Source organism: Meleagris gallopavo, chromosome 4 (genome assembly GCF_905368555.1).
Source record: "Meleagris gallopavo chromosome 4, MGAL_WU_HG_1.1, whole genome shotgun sequence".
NCBI classification, from domain to species: domain Eukaryota; kingdom Metazoa; phylum Chordata; class Aves; order Galliformes; family Phasianidae; genus Meleagris; species Meleagris gallopavo.
In genome coordinates, this window is record NC_139407.1 from 12,877,854 (window position 1) to 12,901,249 (window position 23,396).

A 23,396-nucleotide genomic window follows, 5' to 3' on the forward strand; every position below is an offset into this window, starting at 1 on the left:
TAGCAATAAAAACATGTATTTGATATCATTGGGTCTCACATACCAATTAAAAATGCTACTTTTGCTGTAGGTGAGAGATTTGGGGTTTTCGTTTGTTTGTTTTTTGTTGTGGTTTTTTTTTTTCCCCCACACACTAGGTTGGAACAGAAGTAATTACTTACATAACAGCTAATACAAAATTGATGATGACTTATCAAGTACTACAAGAAAATGATGAAAATGAGAATAAAATACTAATGTATACACATGTAGCTATGGTGAAGAGAAAATAAGATTTAAGAATGGTATAATTTTCTTCTGCTAGTGTCAGTTTATGATCTCGCAAAAATTTTAAAAGACAAATTATCAACAGCTACTTACATACAAGATCTTATAACAAACTTGAGAATGTAAAATCATGCTTTGATAACTCAATGTATTCCAAGTATTTTCACTTCATTTTTTTCCCCTTACTCAAGTCCAGAAACTCATTAAAATTTATTGCTTCCAATGAACAAAGAAAAAAATGTGTGCTTCTGAATGTGACACATTCTGGTGGGAAACTGTGTCTGCTGTATACATAAAATATATGCAGCTATACATATAATATGTAATACTCTTTCCAAACCATAGTAACCTCTTAAGAAATAAACACTGAAGTCAAAGCAGGGTAACAGACTAGCAGTGCACTCCTGGCATTTGTCAGGAGCGTTTGTCAGACTGACAGTAATATTAACCACAATCCATTTCAGTTGCTTTGGTTTATCATTGTGTGACTGATGTTCAAAACAGTTCCAAAAGAAATTGCTTAAATAAAGTGTTGGTTTAACCTACGCACTACAGTTCTTTAAATCTTTACTAACTGAGGCTGATATATTAACAAAACTGTTATTCATATTTGTCACTTTACAATACATAACGTTTACTTGCAACTTTTAAAGAAATTTTCATTTCTAATTTTCTTACCATCCAAAAGAAGTAAAAATATACACCTTACATTTTTACTGCAAGATCAGAATAATTATGCAAGTCCCACAGTAGGACTGTTAAAATCATGAAAAGTGTTAATTGAAATATATTTAAATATTTTTAAAACCTTTAACAGTACAAAAGCATAGACCAACTATAATACATAACTATCACTTATTTTGAAGCATTACTCTAAAGGCAATTATGTAAGAATGAAAATATCACAATATATGTTACAAGTCAAACAGTTTCGTAGTTGAAAATTAGCGAAGTGCTGATAGTTAATATTTTTAGATAGTTGTTATGAATCCATTATCCAACACAAAGTTTTAAATTTAAGCTATGAAGTTTACGTTGTTAGAAATGCCTGAACACTAAACCAAAACCTAAAGTTCTGCAATTTGAGATAGGTATGACAAAGATTTCCATTACATATACAGGCATGACTTGCATTCTTTTAGAAAAGCAATTAAATGTTCTGAGATAAAGTTGCACTCTCAGGACTCATTCTCAATAATCTTATAAACATTAAAATTATGTTAATAAAAAAAATCAGCTAAAGATAGCTTAAGTTTACTATCCAACTTCTTAACAGAGTCAAGTCTGGTATCTAACCTAAAGTGAGAAAAACTGTTCTACTTTGCATTTAGTTCTACTTATGCACCTGTCTTATGAAGAGCACATCTTTCATGAAAAAAACACTGAGGGAGCTGGGCTTGTTTAGGTTCAAAGAAGAGAAGGTTCTGGTAGGACCTTATAGTACTTGAGAGAAGCTTATCAACAGGAAGGAGAGCAACATTTTACACCATCTGATACTATCAGAACAAGGGGCTTTAAATAAAAAGCGAGGAGAGTTAGTTTAGATGTTAGGAAGAAATTCTTTAATTGGAGGGGATGATGCACAAAAACAGGCTGCCCGGAGAAGCTGCAGATGTACCATCTCTGGAGGCGTTCAAGGCCAGGTTGGATGGGGCCCTCAATAGCTTGATCTAGTGGGTGGCAACCTTGCCTATGATGTGAGGTTGGAACTGGGCAGGCTTTAAGGTCCCCTCCAACCTAAGCCATTCTGTGATTCCATTTCACGGTTTTGAGAGAAAGGTAAGGACTACAATGCCATGTAAGCTGATAAGTTTACATGTTAAAATACAATTAAAAGGAGATCCTCAGAAGTATAATAGCTGGGCAGTCCTTTTATGTATTGATTTTATTAATTGCATCATATTTTCAGTACAATTTGACAAAAAATGGAAACAGGTTGCAAAAATAATATAATCAATGAAGTCGTTATTAAAATTTACTTTATGTACACTTATTTTATGCACTAATTCAAGGTACACAAAGCAGATGTTACTCATAAGCTTTCAGTTTTTTTCTAAAATGTAATTCAGCCCATCACCAATTCCTCTATATAGGTGATATGAAAAAAAAAAAACATTAGAAAATGAACAGGTAGGTAGTATGAAATAAAATAAAATTCCTGGACTTTCCCGTAAGTTTAAAACCAAACAATATATGTGACTCTTTCCTTGTCTGTAGAGCAGCTTTGAAAATAGTGCTAGAAGAATTCCACTGGTAAAGCTCTTTCTGCTACACCACAGACTGAGCAACAAACAAGGTCTTCAAACTTAGTATTTAACTTCTTGGAAAAACCATTATTGGTTTTAATTATTTTTCTGACAGAGAAATTCAAGCGTTTTTTTTCCTAACCATTATGTCTGCATTTCGCAATTTATCATCTTTGCATTTCTTCTCAGTATCACCTTACCTCTTACATTTGCTGAGTTATGTTCCTATATTGTGAACTATTTAAATTCCTAAAATTAAATCTATATTAACGACAGGTATTTTTAGTTGTAAACTCTCTTCAATTTTTATTTATTTATTTTGCCTGGAAACTATTAAGAAAGCATTCTTTAAATTCTATTAATTTCTTATTAAATTATTTTAAAATATTATTTACATATGAAAAATTGTTACAGGGCAAACTGTGTGTAGGTTTACCGCTGATTATAGTTACGTATCAGTCAGACATTCTGAGAAAGCACTGAGTTAATGACTTAGACAAACAGAATAATATCATTAGAAAATATTACAATGACAGTACCTCATCACCTTTCTACTTTGGACTTAAAATATTATTTACGTGCTTTTGATTTCTATCTATAATCTTTAATAGATCATTGTATATATCATATATAGTAACAAATACACAAAAGGTACAGAATACTCAGAATATATAATGTACGCATATATAGATAGAAACATACACTTGTAGATAAATACGTGTATGATGAATGCACAATACCTTTTAAAAGTTGAAGTACTAAATCTGAAGTGAAAAAACAAATTTTCAGATTTTCAAACAGATCTGCGTTTAGCTTCATCAATAATTACCTAAAAATAAGAACTTTTCAAAACTGCCTTCATTTTTTGTTTTCTTTTTATCACATTAACACCTTGTACAGATAATGTTTCTTAAAAGAATAAATTTTAATTAAAATTTTTTCTTTATGTTTTCCACCAAAGCAGCAAACACTACAGAAGATGTGAATAAGACTGAAAATTCCTGTGGTGATTAACAGAGAAAAAAAATAAAATGTATGACAAATACCTTTGACAAATCTCTGAAGTTGCTAGGAAGCGTAAGGTCCAACTCATCTGATTCATAGTTGGTAAGAACCCAAGGGAAAATAGGGTACTGATTTAAATCATTGTAAGTGCGACCTGACAAACAACAAAAATACAACAGCTTGAATTAAGGGACTTCCACTTAACTAAAACATCAACCTCTGAAGATAAAACTATATAATTTTATGAGCTCCTCAAATGAACTGTAATTTATTTTAGATCCTTTATCATTTCAGTGCTCTACTTTGCTTTACTGAAAGAGATAATTACAAAGTTTTCAAATTGCTAGTATTTAAAACATTGCAGCTCATCTCACTTTATTTGTAAACTGTTTTGCAAGCAGGGAGAGTGACACTTAAATACATTCACTTTCTATGCACTTTTCCTTGCTTTGTCATCGTCTTCAATCTTTAAAATAAAAAAAACTAAAAAAAAAAAAGGAAGTCCAATGACTTCTTTTTACACAAGAAGTTGAAGCACTTCTCATTCTGCATTAAATTCAGTATGTGAAGAAGCTGAGGATTTTTGGTTGAGAAATCACTCAAATAACAACCATTTCATTTAGGGAATCCTCGTTAAATTGGCCTTGATCTTTGGATATGCCAAAGTATAACAGAATAAAAAGTCTGCAAAAAAAAAAAACAAACACAAACCACCATGTTCCAGAACCAGGTTCACATGTACACCTTCGTGAATCCCTAAGACGGATATAATCACCTTCCTCCAGTAAAATCAAATATATCACCTAAACAATACATACAAATATTACAGATAACCTGTAACATAACTTTTTTTATCCTGTCTTTGGATACTGTCACAGAAGTTCATTCACATGAATATGTTGTCTTGATTTTGTCTGTTCTTAAAAGGCTCGAGGGAAAGGCTTTTACTTCTTCCCAAGGGAGATTATTTTACAATCCATTCCATCAAGTGATCAGAAAAGAAATTTGAAAGTCACTTTAAGTTTTTATTTCCATTGTTTTCTTACACCATTCCATATTTTTCCATTATGATTTGAAGAATTTTTAAATAGTATAGCTAGATCCTTTCTTTCCCTTATCAGTTGGTTATGTTATACATTTTCTCTTATTCTGGATTAAGGATTCTTGACATTGATATATTTATTATTTATTTGTTTGAAATTAATAGCTATCAAAACAGTCTTTCACTTTCCCACTATGGGCAACTAGATTTTCCCTTTTTCCATAATCTTATTTTTTAATTCCTTTATACTGCAAATGCCAAGAACACAAACAGCTAGAACACACTTCATTATTTCAGTAATACATTAAAGCCGAAAAGATTCATTCAACTAGAAACTGACAAAACAGTGTCATGATCAATGTCAAACAAAACTTTCTCTACTTTAAAAAAAAATCTGCCAGTAACCTGGCATCTCTGACTTAATGACTGATTGCAGAAACTAGCAAAACTGACTATTTGTATTTGAAGTCATTAGCACAAGCAGAGGCATTTGCTCTACAGGCCATTTTAGAAAGAGCCCAGTCTGAAAGGGAATTAGTAAACCATTCAACACTGTCAACACCATAGAAAAATGCTCAAAGTAAATTTAGGAGGAATTCATGAAGTTATTATTCTGAAGAAAATTTCACATAGGAGAAGTTATTTGTTCAAAGGGAAAAACCAGCAGTGCCTCATGACTGCTGAGACTGACACCGCTAACTAAATGCTTCCATTCATAAGTTGTATAGTAATTTGTGTTACCTGCTATTGTGTTTAGAAACATCAGGTATTCAAAGTTGGAAATATCTCGATGTTGCCACCGCTGGGTCATATGGGAAGCTTTGAAAATCTGTCGTGGACTAGCCAAAGAAATGCGTCTGAAAAAACAGATGTAAACCATTGGAGACAAGTAAGGGGAAAACCTATTAGCTTATGTTGGTCTACAAAAGATTAGAATATCCTTCTGATTAGGAACAATCATTTTGTTCTGCATTTAAATAATACAGAGAATTCAAGGATGTTACAGTCAAGCTAATGAAACTGATAACTCTCAAAAGCTAATCAGTACTACAACTCATCTTAAAACAAGCTTACATTTCAGTGGGTTAGCAACCACAAGGAGTCCTATTTTCCTTAAGTACATTAAGTCATATTGAAAGATGATACCTTCTGTGTAACAGACTGAAATCACAAAAACAATCTCAAATCCCATTTTTTTTTTTAATTATTATTATTTTTTTTTTTACAATAACACATTCCAAAAAGCATGCAGAACCAACAGGGATGTTTTGTAAAACAATAGCTATTAACGCTTTAAACCATTGGTTGGTTTAATGAAAAAAAGAAACACATTTGGACCTCAGAGATATAATTAACTCAAATTGTTAAATACCTGGTCTGAGGTAATCCAAAGGTAGCCCCAATACCAACCCGAGGTAGACAGTTGACCACTTTCTTTACTGTCGCTTGGTCAGGAAAGTTGAACATGACACCCACTGTGAACATAAGAATTGAAATACAACGTTACTTTGTATTACTTATTTCAGCCTTTCTATGCCAACAATCAAGTGCCAAACAGATAGAAAACAAGACATGCTTCCTTCAGATTACTATCAATACACTTCTAGATAAAATTTCTTCTATTGTCCACTGAGAGGAATTTCAAAAGAAACTGACTGTGTTTTACAAGTTTGTAAGGCCTGCAGTTGTTTTCCTTTCTGAATAGAAGTTAAACCTATAGGTATATACAAACTAACTAGGATTAACTTCAAAAAGGGTAGTTATATATAAAGTAGCTTGTTGGGTATACATTTTCTACATAATATTTTGAGAAATGAATGTATCTTCATACTTAGTGTGAAATAACAGAATGACACTAATGAAACAAGAAACCAAAAATCAGAAATACGTAATCCAATCATGATCACCAGGAAACATTTTTAACTTCATGAAGTGCAACTAGAGGGTCCCGAGTAATAAAGTGTTTGTGCACATTATGAATATTCTGGTGGACAATACGCACTCCCAGACGTGCTCTGCAGGATCTGTGTCTGATTCCTTAACAGCTATGTTCAAGATGAGAGTTTGTTTTAAACTAAGATGAAACTTTCTGACTGTGATACTAACTGTATTAAAAATGTTATCCTATAAAACATAAACATTTCAGGACAACAATATCTAATATTATTATAGAGGAAAAGAAAGTGTTTTACATTTGAAAAGCGTCCTCTTAGGACCTGCTTTATTTGGTGATTTCAAAACTTAATTTTTAAATATTCATTATCAGTACAAAAGCACTGTGTCTGAAGAATCTTAGTTCAAACTGTAAAGACAACATGTAATCTAAATTAAAATTTACAAGGAGATAACAGCAAAAGAAAACTGTCCAAAATCTTAACTCTCTGTATTTTGAGTGAATTGTATGTATGTCTGAGAAAGGAGCTGATAAGTAAAAAAAAAAAAAAAAAAAAAAAAAAAAAGTTCATACTCAAGCAGGGTTAAGCCCAAATTTATTTCTTGGAGTTACACTGAAGAAAAATTGACAGCTGTGCTTCTCTGTTTAAATATATATAATATATATATTTCATATATATTTGTATATATAATATATATTTATGTTAGGTAGTTTTATATATACAATATAATTTTAGAGCTATCCGAGAGCTGTAGATAATTGCATAACTGACTATGCTTGAAAATATTAGAATACATTAATATTATTCCTAGAAATAAAGAATAAAGCTAAATCAGTCACTGGTCCAGTCTGCTAGTGAAGTTCTTTCATTCTGTTTTCTTACTTTGTATAACTAATAACTGCTAACCTTCCCCCAAGGGAGGAGAAAAAACTTCAAGCATAACAGATCAGAGGTAGCGTATGCCTTAAACAATAGCCTTCAGGGGATGCCAAGTAAATATGTGGATATACACAAAAGTGAAGTATTGCTAATTCCTAATTATAATATAATTGCTCATTATCACATCTGAACATAATTCCTCAATGAAGGAAAAAGAAAAAGAAGGAAAAACAAAAATTGTAATTCAAAAAATATACTAACTTAAATATCGAGGCACTTAATATCCAAAACTCTCTACTGCTTATACAAATCCCTAATAAAAAGGGAATGAGTAAGCAGCCAAGGAGAAAGAATACATCCCCAGAATCTATCAAGACTTGATATTTCTCTAAACTCACAATACCTCTATTTGCCATGAATATCTCCAGTGCTGTATTTTGTAGAAGGTAGCGTCGGGAAAAGATAGCTCGAATCTCTGAAAAAAGCCATTTGCCATGGAGTCCTTCTGTATATGCCAGAATCTAGTAGAAATTGAGCACGTGAGAGAGTATGTTTGAATATGTTATCAGCGTAAGTAACACATTTCTCAAGAGAAACATATGCACAAGCATGGATTCTACCAAACGCATCCAAAACCTACAGAAAAATTAAAAGTTGCTCATATTTAAAACAATGCAATGAGGCTATCATGGATTTTTTTAGGTCTAAATTCAACTGTTTATACCAAACCCTTTTAAAAATTTGCTCTTATTTTTCCTTTAAAGACAACTGACTATCTTCATGGAAGTTTCAGAAACAATAAGAAAGGTCATAAAATACAAAAGCATATTCTGAAGTGAACTGCTAGTACCATCAGACGTATCCACACTCAATTTAGCATTGTAATAAGAGAAATGCAACAAAAAAGAAGTAAAAAATGTCTTTAAGGAAGAAAACACATTCCTTCCAGTTATCGTTAAGGCAACATTCATTAATTCTGGAGGTATAAAGGTTGTCTGTATAAGAGGTTAAGTATCATTTTGTCAGCTAAGGTTAAATACAAACCTGCAAATGAACTCAGCATAATCTCTCTATGGAGTGAGCGGTTGTCAAACTAACTTGTTACAATTCCTGTCATCCCATCTGACAGACACAGATGCTTAGTCTGCCTTCACAGTTCAAACTAATCTCATTTTTAGTCCTCAGCCACTCTGCTTCTTTGTTTCTTCACTTCTTCCTTTTCATTTCAATGCTTAATTATTTAAGTGTTAAAGGACAGCAAGACTGGACACTGCTGGGCTTCAGATAAACAAAGCACAAGCAAAGGAAAATGTGTTTACTAAAATGGACAAATTTCAGACACTTTAAACATAAATCCACCACAGGAGATTTAAGTATAATCTTTCACCATCACTCTTACAACAATTTCACTTAGCAATATAATGGGAATAAAAGAAAAAAAACTAAAAGAAAAGTGAAACTCAAGCCTCTAACATTAGAGAGATTGGTTTCGAAGACAATGACTTGTTTATAGGTTTTAAACTAAGGAAGACTTCACCTTGCATGAGCTACTTCTTTGAAGACAATCAGTTTTTGCAGCACAAAGAGCAGAAGCACTAAAATAAAGTGTTGCATAGCACAGTGTAAAATACAGTGCCATATCTGCAAACTTTATTAAAAAAAAAAAAAAAACAACTGGGGTGAACCAAAAGCAGCAACTTTACTAAGCAAACCATCTTCCACATCTTCCTCCTTTTTCATTAATCTTTCATCTTCCTTTCCAGTGCAACAGACAACTTCTCCTCTCCCAATACTCCGTGAACACAGAAAGAAAAAAATGCATAATTATCCTGAAACAGAACTCCTGGAATGTGATGAAAGGAACAGACGCTGCATAGGGTTACTAATAATTTCCAAAGGGGAACTATCAGAGTGGGGCCATGCTCATACTCTCCGTACCACATCCATAACCCAGCACCAGTAGCTGGCAGATCCACATAATTCGGCAGTACTATTGTCTTTTGTCACATGCATATAAGTATCCCTTACAGAGCACAGCATCCAAAGAGGTGACAAAGGAAACAAAGTTGCAGTGCCTGCATACAAAAATGTCTTAGTACTTTCGCTGATACACTCACTTTAAGATCTGAAAATTGGAGCTTATAATTTCAATGATGGTTTTCAGAGACAATTAGGAATGTCTTTCTGCATTTCTGTAATAGCAATTGAAACGACTGATTGTCACTATAAATCAGAACATTCCATATTCAAACTTATTACACACATACTGTAAGAAAAATCAGCATGTTGAATAATTATTACTTTTACTCTGCAGGTCTGACATTTGTACAAGCAGTGGAAACACTGCAAATGTCCAAAAGCCCCCTTTTCTTTCCCCTCCCCCCCCCCCCCCAAAACTGAACAGAAAAGCATCAATTTGAAAATAGCAGAGCTGGTTTATGCTGGGCACCTCATACAGCCATACTGAAGTTACTGAAATACCAGGATTTACAGCCCAAACTTGGATCACACCGTAGACATGATAGCAATCCCTGCTTGAGCAATTCTTCAGGCCGCTCATTAACAGCCGTTATCAGGAGCAAGAGCAGCTGAGGCCTAGCTGAGCCAGGCCTCCGTCCCCAGTCGGAACAGTAACTGCCTGGTCCGCAGCTTCACTTCAAAGTCTCTGGAGTTCAATTAAAACTGGATTAGGTGGAAGCAGCCCTTCTTTGGGACACTCTGTTCTCTGAACCCCTCGCACACTGACAGCACCCCAGACAGAGGTCTAGCCCTCCAATGAACCGGTTGCCATGGAAACTGCATCATTACCATTGCTCTGTGCTTAGCGGGCCCAGCAGACAAGATGAAAGATCCAGGGCACAAACGCTCTGCTTTCATGTGTATCAGTGAGGATTCCTTACAAAAATCAAATTTAACCTTTTATCCCTTGCCAGATAGCCGATTTTATTAACAGAACCTACTAGTTGTAGAAAGTGGCTAGCGATTTAAATTTAGAATTTTTCTATTCATAAGGGATTATTTTTTCTCATTAGTGCCACCACATCTCATAATTTCAGTTTCAAAATTACAACTTGCAAAAACTATTCTCATACGTACCCACTTCCTTTCTTAAGCCATACAGCACAGAAATTCTGTTCAAGAATTTAAGACCAACCATCTTATTTAACCTTCAGTACAATGCTCTGAGTTCACTTCTATTTATTTTCATTATATGTCAGCTCTGGTAATAGTTATGGACCAACTTATGAAACAATCTCATGTAACATGCACAAATAGAACTTTCTTTTCCACACAAACAGATATTTACACAATTTCAGTTGATTAAAAAAACCATCAGACTGCAGTTTAATCTACTGCACATTTCATTTATTTCAAAAGATACTGCACCCTGCAGGAGGAAAGACAAACAGTTTACCATAGAAGTAAAGAAATGAACCATGTCAGGTTCCACAGTTCCAAAAATCTTATTACACAAACTACTCCATGGTGAAACCTCAGCAAACCAGATGAAGAAATGGCATGACATCACTATTTAAAATCCAAAACTGATTCCACCTTTGCATGAAGTTCTTATTCACTTCAAATACTAGAAATAACAGCCCAAGTCTGCAGCCAGTCCTTACAGTCCTGTTGCAGGCCCTCATGCTACCTGGCAGAAAGAAGCCCACCCAGGTTGGGCCCAACAGGTGAAGAAGAGCCAGCTTCTATTTCCACTTTCAGGAGACTGAATTCAGAGTGGTATGGAAACTCAGATAAAATAGTGATGATTGTTAATTAAGGTCATACGTAAACAAATCATTTTCTCACAATTCATAGTTGGGTATCAGCTAATTTCCCAGCATGAAAATGCTCACTTGGAAGCTATTCATTATACACTTTTGAACACAAATGCCCCACTCCACCTTTTCTGCAAAACCCCTTCTTGAACCCTGATTACAAACAATGTCTCTTGTAAAAGATTACACAAAATTGTTACAAGATGACATCCCCACAGCTGCCTCCTAAATGAGAAAAGTAGTATTTACTGAGGAGTAGATGAACATTTTGCTCTACATTTCACGCAAACAAACCAGCTAGTATATATAGCTAGTATATATTCTCTTTAAGAGACAAATATTGATCTTAAAAATGTGAACATCCTAGAAGTAACTAAGTTCACAGATGGGTTACAGAACTGAAACTGTAACTGAATAATTACATTACTTTAACGTGCCAGCCAATTTAACTGCTTTGAGTAAAATAAAAACTAAATAGCTTATTGAAAAAGCTGGTGCATATTCGTGCATTTCACTACAGCTTTTCTTGAAATCTTTTCCTAAAAAAGTTATGAAGCACATTAATCTAGACACAGAAAAAGCAAACAAAATGCTTCTAACTAGCATTTAAGTTTGACTGCAGCTGAAAGAGAAGGTACACAAATACAGTCTTCAGGTAGCATTTTAAGTCTTTTGGGATCATTTTTGTTCAGAAAAGCAAAATTACAGCATGTAGAGGATATAAAATCTGATTCATAGTTCAGTAGGAATCTGAATCTCCACCACAAACTCAGCTTTGCAAACGTGTCTTCCGATTCTACCATCCAAACTAGTTGGTTCCTAGTTGCAGCATTCACAGTGAAAGGGTCTTACTGTACTCCTGGCTTAAATAAGTCCAAAAATAATAATATAAAATATTCAAATGTTTTTAAATAAATCTCAAAGCTTATCATTTATTTTAGACTTCTTGAGAACAGTAATTAAGATGTCCTCTTTACGTAATAGACACTTATACATGCAGCCCCTGAAATTCACGCTCAAATAGTAGTCCTCCATCCAGTCCCTCCTGTGAGCGCACAGTCTGCTACACAATCCTGTTCAGCATTTTCATGGGTGACAAACTCAATTAAACATATTCATTACTTTAATGTTCCACTAGATGGTTTTACCCAGCATAAAAAAAAATTAAATAAATAAATAAATAAATACTCTGTGACCTTTGTATCGATCACAGCAAAACGGCTTATGCCTGGGTGTGGGTGGCAAAGGGATTGGAGAGGGGGGTGGTAAAGGACTCTTATGTTTTCTCTTCCAATTACTGGAGGAGATGATAAAACCACAGCAAATGATGTATCAGCTCATTTTATCTTATCGCTTTGGGGCTAGGTGACAATGAAGTTCATATTTCACTGGTTCCCATTGAAGATTGTGAAAATTACTTGCCCTCCTGACCTGAAATTTCACTAGAAGACAGAAATTTCTCTTCTGCAAAGTAATGCAATTTTTCAGATGTCAACCTTTAGCCCACCTTTAAAAATTAATTTCATTTATATTAACCAATGATATTGATATTTTCATAGAATGCTCTTTGATACATGAACCACAGACTAGCAAATTGATGTGCTTTAGAAGGCTAAAATTATTTTACCTGAAGCTGCTGGGGACAGAAAGATTTACCACAAGCTGAAATTCTTATTTCACAGTACGCTGTTTATACTAGGCTGATATACTTCAAAGCAATTGGATCTGTAAATAGCATAATCATTAGTTACAACTTAGCAACTACGCTCAACTATAGATCTAAAAATAAAAGTTATATACAAAAACACAATTTCTGTGGAAATGAGTAACGTCTCTCACAGGCCACAGATCAGTACATGTGTGATGACAGGAATAATACTTCCCAGATAATTAAAATAGAGGATGCACAACCATACTTTCTTTCTCCTGATGCTAAAGCTGTACTTCAAAGTGAAAAAAAATTACACAATGCAGATTTTCTGAAAGTAGCCTTCCACGAACTGCAGATAACTTTCACCAGGATCATCAAGATCTGCCTTTGAAAAAAAAATATATATATAACAGGAAGGCCTCTATCCATAACAGGTTTCTTTCTTTTGATTTAACTATGAGATTCTCAACATCCTGTACGCACTAATAAATCATTACACACTGTTAGCAAAGTCAGTACCAGCTATCTTACTCCTTCCCACTGCTTCCAATACTTCACAATTTCTTTGTCCCTTTCGATCACCTCTGCTAACCTATAGAGAAACATCAACAATGGTTCATTACCAAAGGCAGAAAACATTTGATCATCACAGAGAACAATAAGATCCAATTGCTAAAGGCAGGACTATAAGTTAAATTATGCAGACTAAAAAGCTGAACAGAGTCTTGAAAGAATTGACTGCTGTCTTGATTTAGTGAACCTGTTACATTCTGATTTGTTAGTAAGGATTTGCTCATCAAGAGGAAGATGCACAAAGCTCACACAACCGAGGCAGCATGCCACAAGGAATTAACTCTAAGAATTTCCAAATGATTCAGATAGCATCTTCTGAAAAAGTGGCTATTTCAACTTGTGTCCACTCTCAGATTCTCTGATAAGCATCATTAAAATGGTGCAACTAACACACGCACCACTGTTCACATCTCACGCATTTACCAAAGCAGGATACCTGAATGGGACTGTATGGATTCCAACCTGCTTGTATATCATCATTTAAATTAACCAAGGATGGAGATACTCTTATGAAAGCACACTGGTTCACACATACCTAGATTCACACTTGTGTGCATACATATACTGAAATATGACGCGAGTAACAGACCACATAATAGCGTATAATACGCAGAAATTACCATGCTAAATCAAACTCAGTGTACACATAACCCCAGCATTCTGTCTTTAGCAATGGCTAGCACAGCAGGCAAATAGACTATTTTCTTTCTTTTTATTTTTTTCGTTACATTCTAAGTTTTAATACTTGGAAAGTGCTTTTAATCCATTCTATAATTAATAATTCTGGCTAGTCTTGACATCCACATAAACTGATAGATACCATAATTCTTTAGTACACTGCATTAAGTTTGATGACTTAATTATTTTGTGTGTCAATGAATTTCATCATTTAAATATATACTACATAAAGACTAAAAAAAAAAAAAAAAGCTTCTTTTATTTCAGTTTGCATGTCAAGAAAAAAGAAGTACTGAATGACACAATGGTGCATTTCAGGCTAGCTGTCCCAAGCGAGACAGAATTTTGGAAAATTACATTGGGAAACCTCATTTGCCATTAGTTTACCTAAGCAACTGAGGAGCAGGTACCTAGAATGCTTCAAAAACTACTCACAACTCTCTTATTTCGGTGCTAACTACAAAACTTCACATCAGCACAGATCTCACCACCTTGTTACTTAGCTCCATTTCGAGTTTATTAATATTAAAAACTAAAAGACAAAGAACAGGAGTCTTTAGATACTCCAAACACCATCCTACTGAAAACTGATCATTTAGTTTTACTTCAGATCTCCTGATGAGTTAATAAAAAAAAAAAAAAAAAAAAAAAAAAAAAAAAAAAAACACAAATTCAGATTGTGATACTCTAACAGCAATTGTTTTGTAAGCATTTTATTACCGGTAAAGAGACTATAAAACAAAAACCCTTCTTAAGCTTCCACCTCAAAACTTTTTTGTATGCTCCCTAGCATTTTGTACTATTGAGCAATAAACAAACAAACAAATAAATAATTCCTGAAGTAGTGAGATCACAATCCAAATTTTGCAGAGACACCCATATCTGATCATACAAAAGACTTCATAATCTAAATAAGAGAACCGATGAGTCTTTAGAACACAGTTTATGAGGAAGACACTCACTCCAGTGCGTTTCTCTGACATTACTCAGTGTACTGCCATAATGAGATAGAAAGTACTGTAACAAGGGTGAGGTGACTAAGTCTTCAGCTACAACAAATGCAGCAGCCACTTAGGCAGAAATGAAGGAGAAGAGCTACCTACGCTAAGCAGACCCCAGGTAGGCAGATACCAGCAAAAGATGTCCTCCACTGCCAACCCTTAAATGAGGTCTAGGAAGGGGTGGATCCTGGCTTACCCCCTTCCTGTTACTCAGGTACATTGCATGCACCTGAGCTTCCCTGGGTTGGCCCTGCCTTCCCACCAGGTGCTCCATCACTGCCTTCGGGCTGTGACAGCATTTCCACTATCCTCAGTTATTAAAATCCTCTGGAAGAATACTAGCAAGGAACTATTTTCAGTAATTCTGTATCTTAATTCTCTAATATAGGACATCTTTGAAGGATCTCACGATCAGGATTTTTTTTTCTGGAAAGATTTTACACAGCAAATTAATCAATTATTTTTATTTCTCGTATAAGACAAGTGCAGTAAAATTACAGAAAGCAAGTTGCAAGGATGAGGCTTCATTATCAATGATTAATCACTCACACTGAGATAACTTTGAGGCTTTAGTCAATCCATTTTTCAAATGATCAAAACTGATTTTGTGGAAATTACACAAATTGCACTGCTATGCTACACTCATTTTGTTTCTATTTAGTGGCTCTAATCACACGCTGTGGTAACATTACTGCAGTAAAAAGCCTTTTAAAAGTATTTGAGGCATTTCAAGAAAAGCCCTGGAAGTTGTCTCTTGTTTAAAAATAGAGGAAGTCAGTGAAGAAATCAAACAGGTTTTTTTTATGACAAATGGTATTAAAATATAGAGATTTTCTGTTTCTTTGCAGGGTTCTTTTGTTTGTTTGGTTTTTGTTTTTTTGTTTTGTTTTGTTTTCAAGTTAAAAGTTACAATTAGTTTCCCTCCTCTTATAAAATTCCTACCACAGAAAAACCTTGTAGATAATCTTTATCTGTCTATATTGGTTGATCTCTACGGAGTACAGAAAACTAGGACAACTGCCAGACTAATGACTCACAGCAGTTCATACCCACAGCGGTATAACTAGATATGGTGAAAGGTAATATACAGGAGCATGCTTCTCAAAAGCAGATCACAGAAAACAATGTAGAAGCTCACTTAGTTTTGCTATCTCTGCTCTTAACTGTAATTTAGCCATGAAGGTTTCTTTAGAAAAATAAGATTCATGTTTGTTTTAATTGTCTCCTCAAATTCCTGTTCTGAGAAGCAAAGCAGAATAGTCATGTTAGATTTCCCACTGCAGTGCCTTGCACCTGCCTATTTAACCACCTTTGGGATATAACTTTTCCCATGGGCTGCTCCTATATGTACCCTGTAAAGTCCTATCAAGCCGTAACGTGCAAGCAGAACAGCAGCTACAAACAAAAAAGGAGGGAACTAAAGCACCTGCAGTACTGGCAGTTGTCCAGTATCTACCATTTTGATATGAACTTGGAGAAGGCAGGTGGGAGAAAACAACAAATGGACAACGAAAAAAAAGTAAGTTTCATTGTCAAAAAGAAGGATTTTTTTATTGATGTCCTGTAAACTACTCCTCATATCCCTTCATCAGAACAAAACAAAAACAAAAAACCACCCCCACACATCTGGCAGGAAGCTAGAGTACCAGTCATCATAAAAGACTGCATCTGATCAGGTCATTTATGGGAACCAAGCCCATTCGTAAAAGAACAGATGTGCCTCTTGAAGGCAAAGAGAAAAGTCAGACTCCATAGCTGCCAATCCAGCAGTTTACATTAAAAGATTCTGTGCTATGTTTTATGAGAGATATGGCACAGAAGGTGCAGCTTGCAAAGGGATGGGAATGTAAAAATGGCTTAATGCCACCTTTGTGCTGCACAATCTCTACACTGCTGCAGGAACCAAATCCCCTCTGAGTATACTGGAGCAGCTGCAGGGGCTGCTGTGTAACTGCATACATTTGCCTTACTTGGGATGTCTGGTAGCTGCCCCACATCCCAGAACTGTACAGTATTTAATGCTAGAGACATTTTCCCTCCTGCTCTTAGAAGATGGGACAGAAGATAGCAGTGCTTATAAACCCCCCACTGCTCAAGGACTGCTTCTCTGCCTGCTAGTTTCTTTTCTGTATACCAAATAAGAACACAGATATGACAACAAGGTATGGAAATCACTCTTAGTTATCAGAGGACATGCCCCCCATCACACTTTTTTAAGGCCTACATGCTCATAACTAGTATGCATATTCTTACATTTATCTCATATTCCTGTAAAAACAGAGTCATTCTCAAGTAAAAGGTATCGTCAGTCAGTCACCCACGTAAGTAATCTGACCAGTGAAAATGAACCACGTTTGCAAAGAACAAAGAGCAATGTGAATAGGAGGTTTCATAAAGTAACTGCCGATTAACATTTTCACTGATGACAAAATAGTTTAAATTCGGCTATAAAACATTCTTATGAGTACAGACCTTCTTCCAAGGTTAATTGAGCCATGGACATACCTAATATGAGATCTGTGACCACATCTAGGATACTGAAGTAACAAAACAAGAATATGACCATAATTTCACTTTTAAAATGCAATAGAAAATTAAACTGCATATCTAGTCCAAATGATCGATAAGAAAGGCTTGGGAATATCATACAAATACAACATACACAGACAGCAGTCTGGGGATAGTTGAACAATTGATCCAACAACATGATTTGCTTTGCCACTCCCTCCAGGGTATTAAATCTAAAACTTGCTACTCCTGAGGGTCCAATAAAAAATGGCCTATCAAAAAATTGTGCAGATGAGAGGAGAAGAGGGAACTGTAAGTCTATGAGAAAATATCAGCTCTTGTAAAGAACTGTGATCTGGGCTGTGTTACGCGTTTATCTTACAAATCCACAATACTGTTTTGCACAACTGGAAGTTTTCCTAAAAGGCAGAACAAGTCAGAACTAATGTGGGAGTATTTACAAAGCACTGAGTTCTAGCCAATATGTAACAGTCTGTTTCATAAATTCTGAAGTCTAAAGAGAAGAAAGCATTGTAAAAGGCTTTTCAGACAGACTTAACCTCACAGCAATAACCTATCCATCCTGCACAAAGTGCTGCCAAGAACTAACAGTTCCTTGAGAAAATACAATAATTTAGCCTATCCATGCATATTTCATTTGCAAAAGTAACTTAAGGCAACTCATTAAGCAAATTAAATTTATTTGAAGGAAGCCCTCCTTAAACCATTAAGTGGGGGGAAAAAATAAAAATAAAAAAAAAAAAAAATTGGATAGCAGCTCCATTCCCAGTTAGCTCCACATCTTGAAAGAGGTATACATTTCTTTTAAAAAGTGGGAAATTGAAGGCATGAGAAAAACTAATGGTATTGCAAAGGCATGCTTAGTTCTTATGTGATTTAGTTTGCAGCAAAGTGTTCCTTTGTAAAAAAGTGTAGTTTAACACAGAAGACCCATCTTTAGGTTACCAAAGTCACTCCATGACTAAACGTAGCTGGAGTACTCCCAAGTAATTTAAACAATTCAGGATTCTAGCATAAACAACATTTAAAAAAAGCTATAACAAATCATTTGCTAAGATGAGGACTCTTATTTCCATAACTTGTTAGCAATATAGATATACAAGTAAGTTATTCCTTTTAAGATATGTATCAAAGGCAAGAAGTACTGCATTTGAGATCTGAAACATAAAAAGCGTCACCCTACAACAAGGAATGGGTTTCTATCCAGAAACTACTCCACATTAGTCTTCATAAGATATTGTTTTCTTTTCAAGAATCTGAGAGTTGAAATCTTATGGATTTTGATGGCTGACTATTTCTTACTGGAAAAGGAATGTGCCTTACTTTTTCATGACTACATGGAAACTTCCTTCTCAAAAGATGAGGCCACAAAACTTGAGATGGTAAAACAGAGAACAAAAGGGACTCTTCCAAATACATCAAAGAGTGTTCCACCAGTGAAGAACTGATAAATAAAACATAGTACTTGCTATAAAAAAAATAGTTGCATTTGTTTGTCCTCATTTATAACTGCAGTTTTAAAAAATGTGGGTTTTAAATAAACAAGACATCTCAGCTTTCATCTGGTATGTAAGTTGTTGAAGATTCAAATATACAGCAGCATAAGGAACGTACAAAACTAACTAAAATCAGCAGGTATCTGCTTCATAGCGTTCTACCTAAACAAAATGTTCGTGTTGACAAAATCCACTTTTTAAAATATGTATCCTTACAAATCTTAAGTACTGTCATCTCATCTCCCTGTTGGAGTTTGATTGATTACGCCTTTTCCTTATGTTCATTAATCTCATCACCTTATCTTTTACACCACTTCATTTTAGCAGAAAGGCAATAATAAAACCCTCATCCATTATCCTTTTACTCATCTAGTCAAGCGGAAATGGTTAATAACATGCTACAAATTGAACTTCAATCACCTCATTTTCTCCTTTGTCGAATGCACATTAAAGTATATTCCAAAAGTGCAATTTGTTTTACAGGGGAATTTGTGTTATATTGCTACAGACAACTAAAATTAAGTGTTTCTCAGTTTGGTTATTAAATATATCCAACTGTCCTTTTATCTCTGATACTAAAACATTAACTCATTTTATTAGGGTGTAATAATACAAGAGTCTTATCTCTCAGAACACAGGGACATCTAGTCTGTCTAATAGTAAGTGTTATACAATGGGTCATTTATCTTTCTTTTTTTAAAAAATATGCTTCTGAGAGTTTATGAATTGGTACATTATTGCAAATGAAATGGCTCTCCATTTAAGAAAAGTTAATTTGTTTACATGTAGGCTTATCTTCAAATGCAAGCCCCATTAGAGAAGCGGTCTATTACTGTCAGAGCAAGCGCCGGGGGGAAATAGGTGGATGTAGAAAAATGTAGAGCACTGTAATTCAACTCTGATCATCAATTTCCTGTGTGAATGTTAACTACGACTTACATGCAATTTTGCAAAATTTCTATGATCCTAAAATGATTCTACAGAAACAGCAATTCAAATTGTACAAACGTATCTTAGCAAAGTAAAATAAATGACAATTCACAAAAAAAAAATATATATATATATACATATATAGAGAGAGAGAGAAAAAGACAATTTGAGTTCTTCCTTACAAAAATAAATGAAAATGTGGGTGAAATTCTAGTCCAATTTAATTCAGTGACAGCAACCTCTTCTGTAGAGGGGGAGCAAGATGTTTTCTCTTTCTGGATCTCCCTGGAAAAAAATTCACTCACACTTTGGTCATTATTTCAAGGAAACAAGACTAATTTGACTAGATCCTCAATAAAACTCTGTCCCACTATAAAAAATACAATCAAAAATACTACACAACTATTACAGTAAAAAAGTATTTTCCCCACACATTATCCATCTCTGAATTCTACAGAAACTTAATGCTAACCTTGTAAGAAGCTTAACAACACTTACATCCTACCTATATTCAAAAGAAGACAGAATTAGGGAGACAGTCATTTTTTATTGCTATAAAAACTTGCAAAAACAAAAGTAAGCATTACAACGCATGCATATATGTTTACATACATTAAAGAAAAGCATGTACAGACTAGGTAAAACTTATAAAAAGACATAAAAATACTTCTACATTTCCCAAAGGTGTACCTTTTTTCCAGTTCTCAGCCCGTGGAAAGTTTCTCTACCCAAGAAAAGCCCCTTTCCTCTGCTACACCAATCTCTCAGTAATACCTGAAGTTCTATAATGTATCTTGTCTAGAAACCATCATCCTTGAATAGGATACTTCTAAAAGCTCCAAAGGTCCATTTAACTGCTTGTTTCCCATTAAGAATGTCTTCTTTTAGCTTTGAAAATGTTCTGTTTCTTGTTTTCTTATACTTCAGTCAATATTTAACTGCATCTTGCTTCCAGTTCTACATTTAGAAAGCTCAATCTGTGTTTGCAAACTACAGCTATCCAGCGCTGTTCTAGCCTATGACTAAGGCTTATATTAGACCCTGGTAACATAAAAAGAACTCTGCTTCTTCAAAGCAATGGACATCTTCATGCAACTTAGGTCACTCAACAATTAATGCCTCATATTTATTTCTACGGAAACGACAAAAGATACAAAAAGAATAACACTATTTGATAGAGTGAATTCTCAGATACAAAACATTACTTTTCAACACAGTCACCACCATTAGCTATGCATTTTCGTCAGCAATGAACAAGAGCCTGAATACCACACTCATGAAAGTCTGCACCAGCAGAGGTGACCAACTGTCTCTGTCACGGTCACTGAAATGCACCATCCACCACTTTACCATGCTCACATGCACTATTTGGTCTCCATCGGCATTCAACAAGCAATGTATATCAATGGGGGCAATTCTTTCAGCACGGACGACTTCAATGACACACCATTGCTTCTTACGCATGCCCGTGTCAGACGCCATTTTGTCAGAATGCCCCTCTGCTGCCATCTGCCACACAGCAACAAAATGTAATAGAAAATTGTTGGGAAGGTTCAACCTCTACTGCCGTACCACCAATATCTCTCTCTTCTGAACGTACAATTGTAGAGGTTCTTTACTTGCTTCCCTTCATTATTTCATTTACATTAAAATAGATGTTTAAGAACGCCTTTCAGGTTCTTCATGAGAAAATCCAGTACTCAAGTGAATTAGCAAGGAATTAGAGCAAGCTATAAACCTAAGCTTCTAAATTGCTGTCAGTCGTTTAACCAATAGGTACAAGTTCACACAATGTATGCTGAATCCTTCAGCTGATGCCACACTTCTGCAAAAAGTAAATCACTGATGCTATAGCACTTGAGCACAGCAATTTATTGTAGAAATAAATGAAGAACAGAATACTAAGCAAGTCAATGTGAGACTCGATTCTTGTCTCTAACCACCATTCCTGTACCACATAACATGTCATCATCCATAAGTAAATGAGTTAATCAATTTAATGAGGATTCAGACAAATCGGCTGCCTAATGAGCACTCAAACTGATGTGGCAAGGGTTATGCTCCAGTGCTGACAAAATCAGTTTGATGAAACTGTGACAAAAGCAGCAAAGCACTACTCCTTCAGCACATTTTCCTGCATCTTATTAACATGAAATTATAACCACCATTTGCAAAACTGTTTAGGGAAACCTTTGATTGTGTCAGTCATGTAAACATATGCTTTATCTACTCTTCTTTCCAGCAAACCTGTGCACACTGTTAGAATTCAGTTTAATAATTATTCAGTTCTTTTAGAAAAAGATAGAGTTGTTTAAAGTAATCTATTCTGAGTATGCCAAGGGAATTTCCAGAGACATTATGTTGTATGTTTCTGCATTTCACGAACATGCCATTTGGCAACAAATATAAAATAAACCAACCAAAGCATTCTCCGGCTTTTCAAACAGTTCCAGAGATTAACACTAGAATCTCTTTAAAACTTAAGAAGAAAGACCCAACTCCAGTTTTTAGATGAATAGCAATAGTCATATACTGATTTCCCAACTCCGTAATGATCAGATACAACAACAAACATAATAAATGAAGCTGACTACAGTCATAACTCCTTTATCAAAATCTTTGACGTAGGGCTTCTGTAAGAATTTTCTAGCAATACAGGAATAAGTGATTTTAAATATTCCTAAAACAAAAAATACATATTTATATATTTATATTTTTAACAAGAAAAAAAAAATCAACACCCGTAACTATTACACCAAAATCACAGTAAAACGTGGCATTTGACCCTGCCAGCTTGCATATCCTCATGCTATTTTATTACCAGAAACTTTATCTCCAAAGCATAGCATTCATGATAACACGTCATGATCTAAGTTAGAAAGAGTTGAACTTATCAGTTATTTTTAGCTTCCACAATATTTATCAGTTCCCTAATTAGACTCATTGGGTAAATGATTATGATGGCATGGAAGGGGAGTGGAGAAAGGCTAAGCAGCCCTGTATCATATCCAGTGATTCTTTCTGTGCTAGGTCCGACTTACAATAAAGTACTTTTGTCCCTCTGAAAATATCTTGCCATGCAAGTGTTTTCCAGCATGGCTTCTAACTGCAAGCTACAGGAACACACAAAAGCAACAGCTCAGTTAGTTAGTCCTGCTAAAATATAGCTTCACAAAAATTTCCACGTCATGTCCAAATATAAAGGTTGTATGTCATTTGGATATAAAAAATACTCAAAGTTAGATTGACTCTATGTTATTAATTTTGCACTCTAACATAGCTGTGCGCTGCTGAAAAACAGCAAATAAGCAGCAAATGCGAGTGCCTCTGCATTGTCTTTTTTCCAAAAAAATGTTTCTATCTATCAAGGTAAGAAACTTCTCTAATAATGTACGCAGAGAGGAGCTTTATTTTCGTAATAAGACCAC

General features: G+C 34.7%; 1 protein-coding gene across 6 annotated transcripts in view; it reads right to left on the reverse strand.

Annotated features, from left to right (window-relative positions):
- Positions 1-23,396, reverse strand: part of LRBA (LPS responsive beige-like anchor protein) — a 367,496-nt gene that overhangs the window by 114,852 nt on the left and 229,248 nt on the right. For all 6 annotated transcript variants that reach the window (XM_085222195.1, XM_085222196.1, XM_085222197.1 and 3 more), the window contains exons 41-44: positions 7,738-7,855; positions 5,933-6,035; positions 5,302-5,417; positions 3,560-3,672 (exon numbers count right to left, since the gene is read on the reverse strand). In XM_085222195.1, coding sequence (XP_085078321.1) covers positions 3,560-3,672; positions 5,302-5,417; positions 5,933-6,035; positions 7,738-7,855 — 450 coding nt within the window. The remainder of the gene's footprint in view (positions 1-3,559; positions 3,673-5,301; positions 5,418-5,932; positions 6,036-7,737; positions 7,856-23,396) is intronic.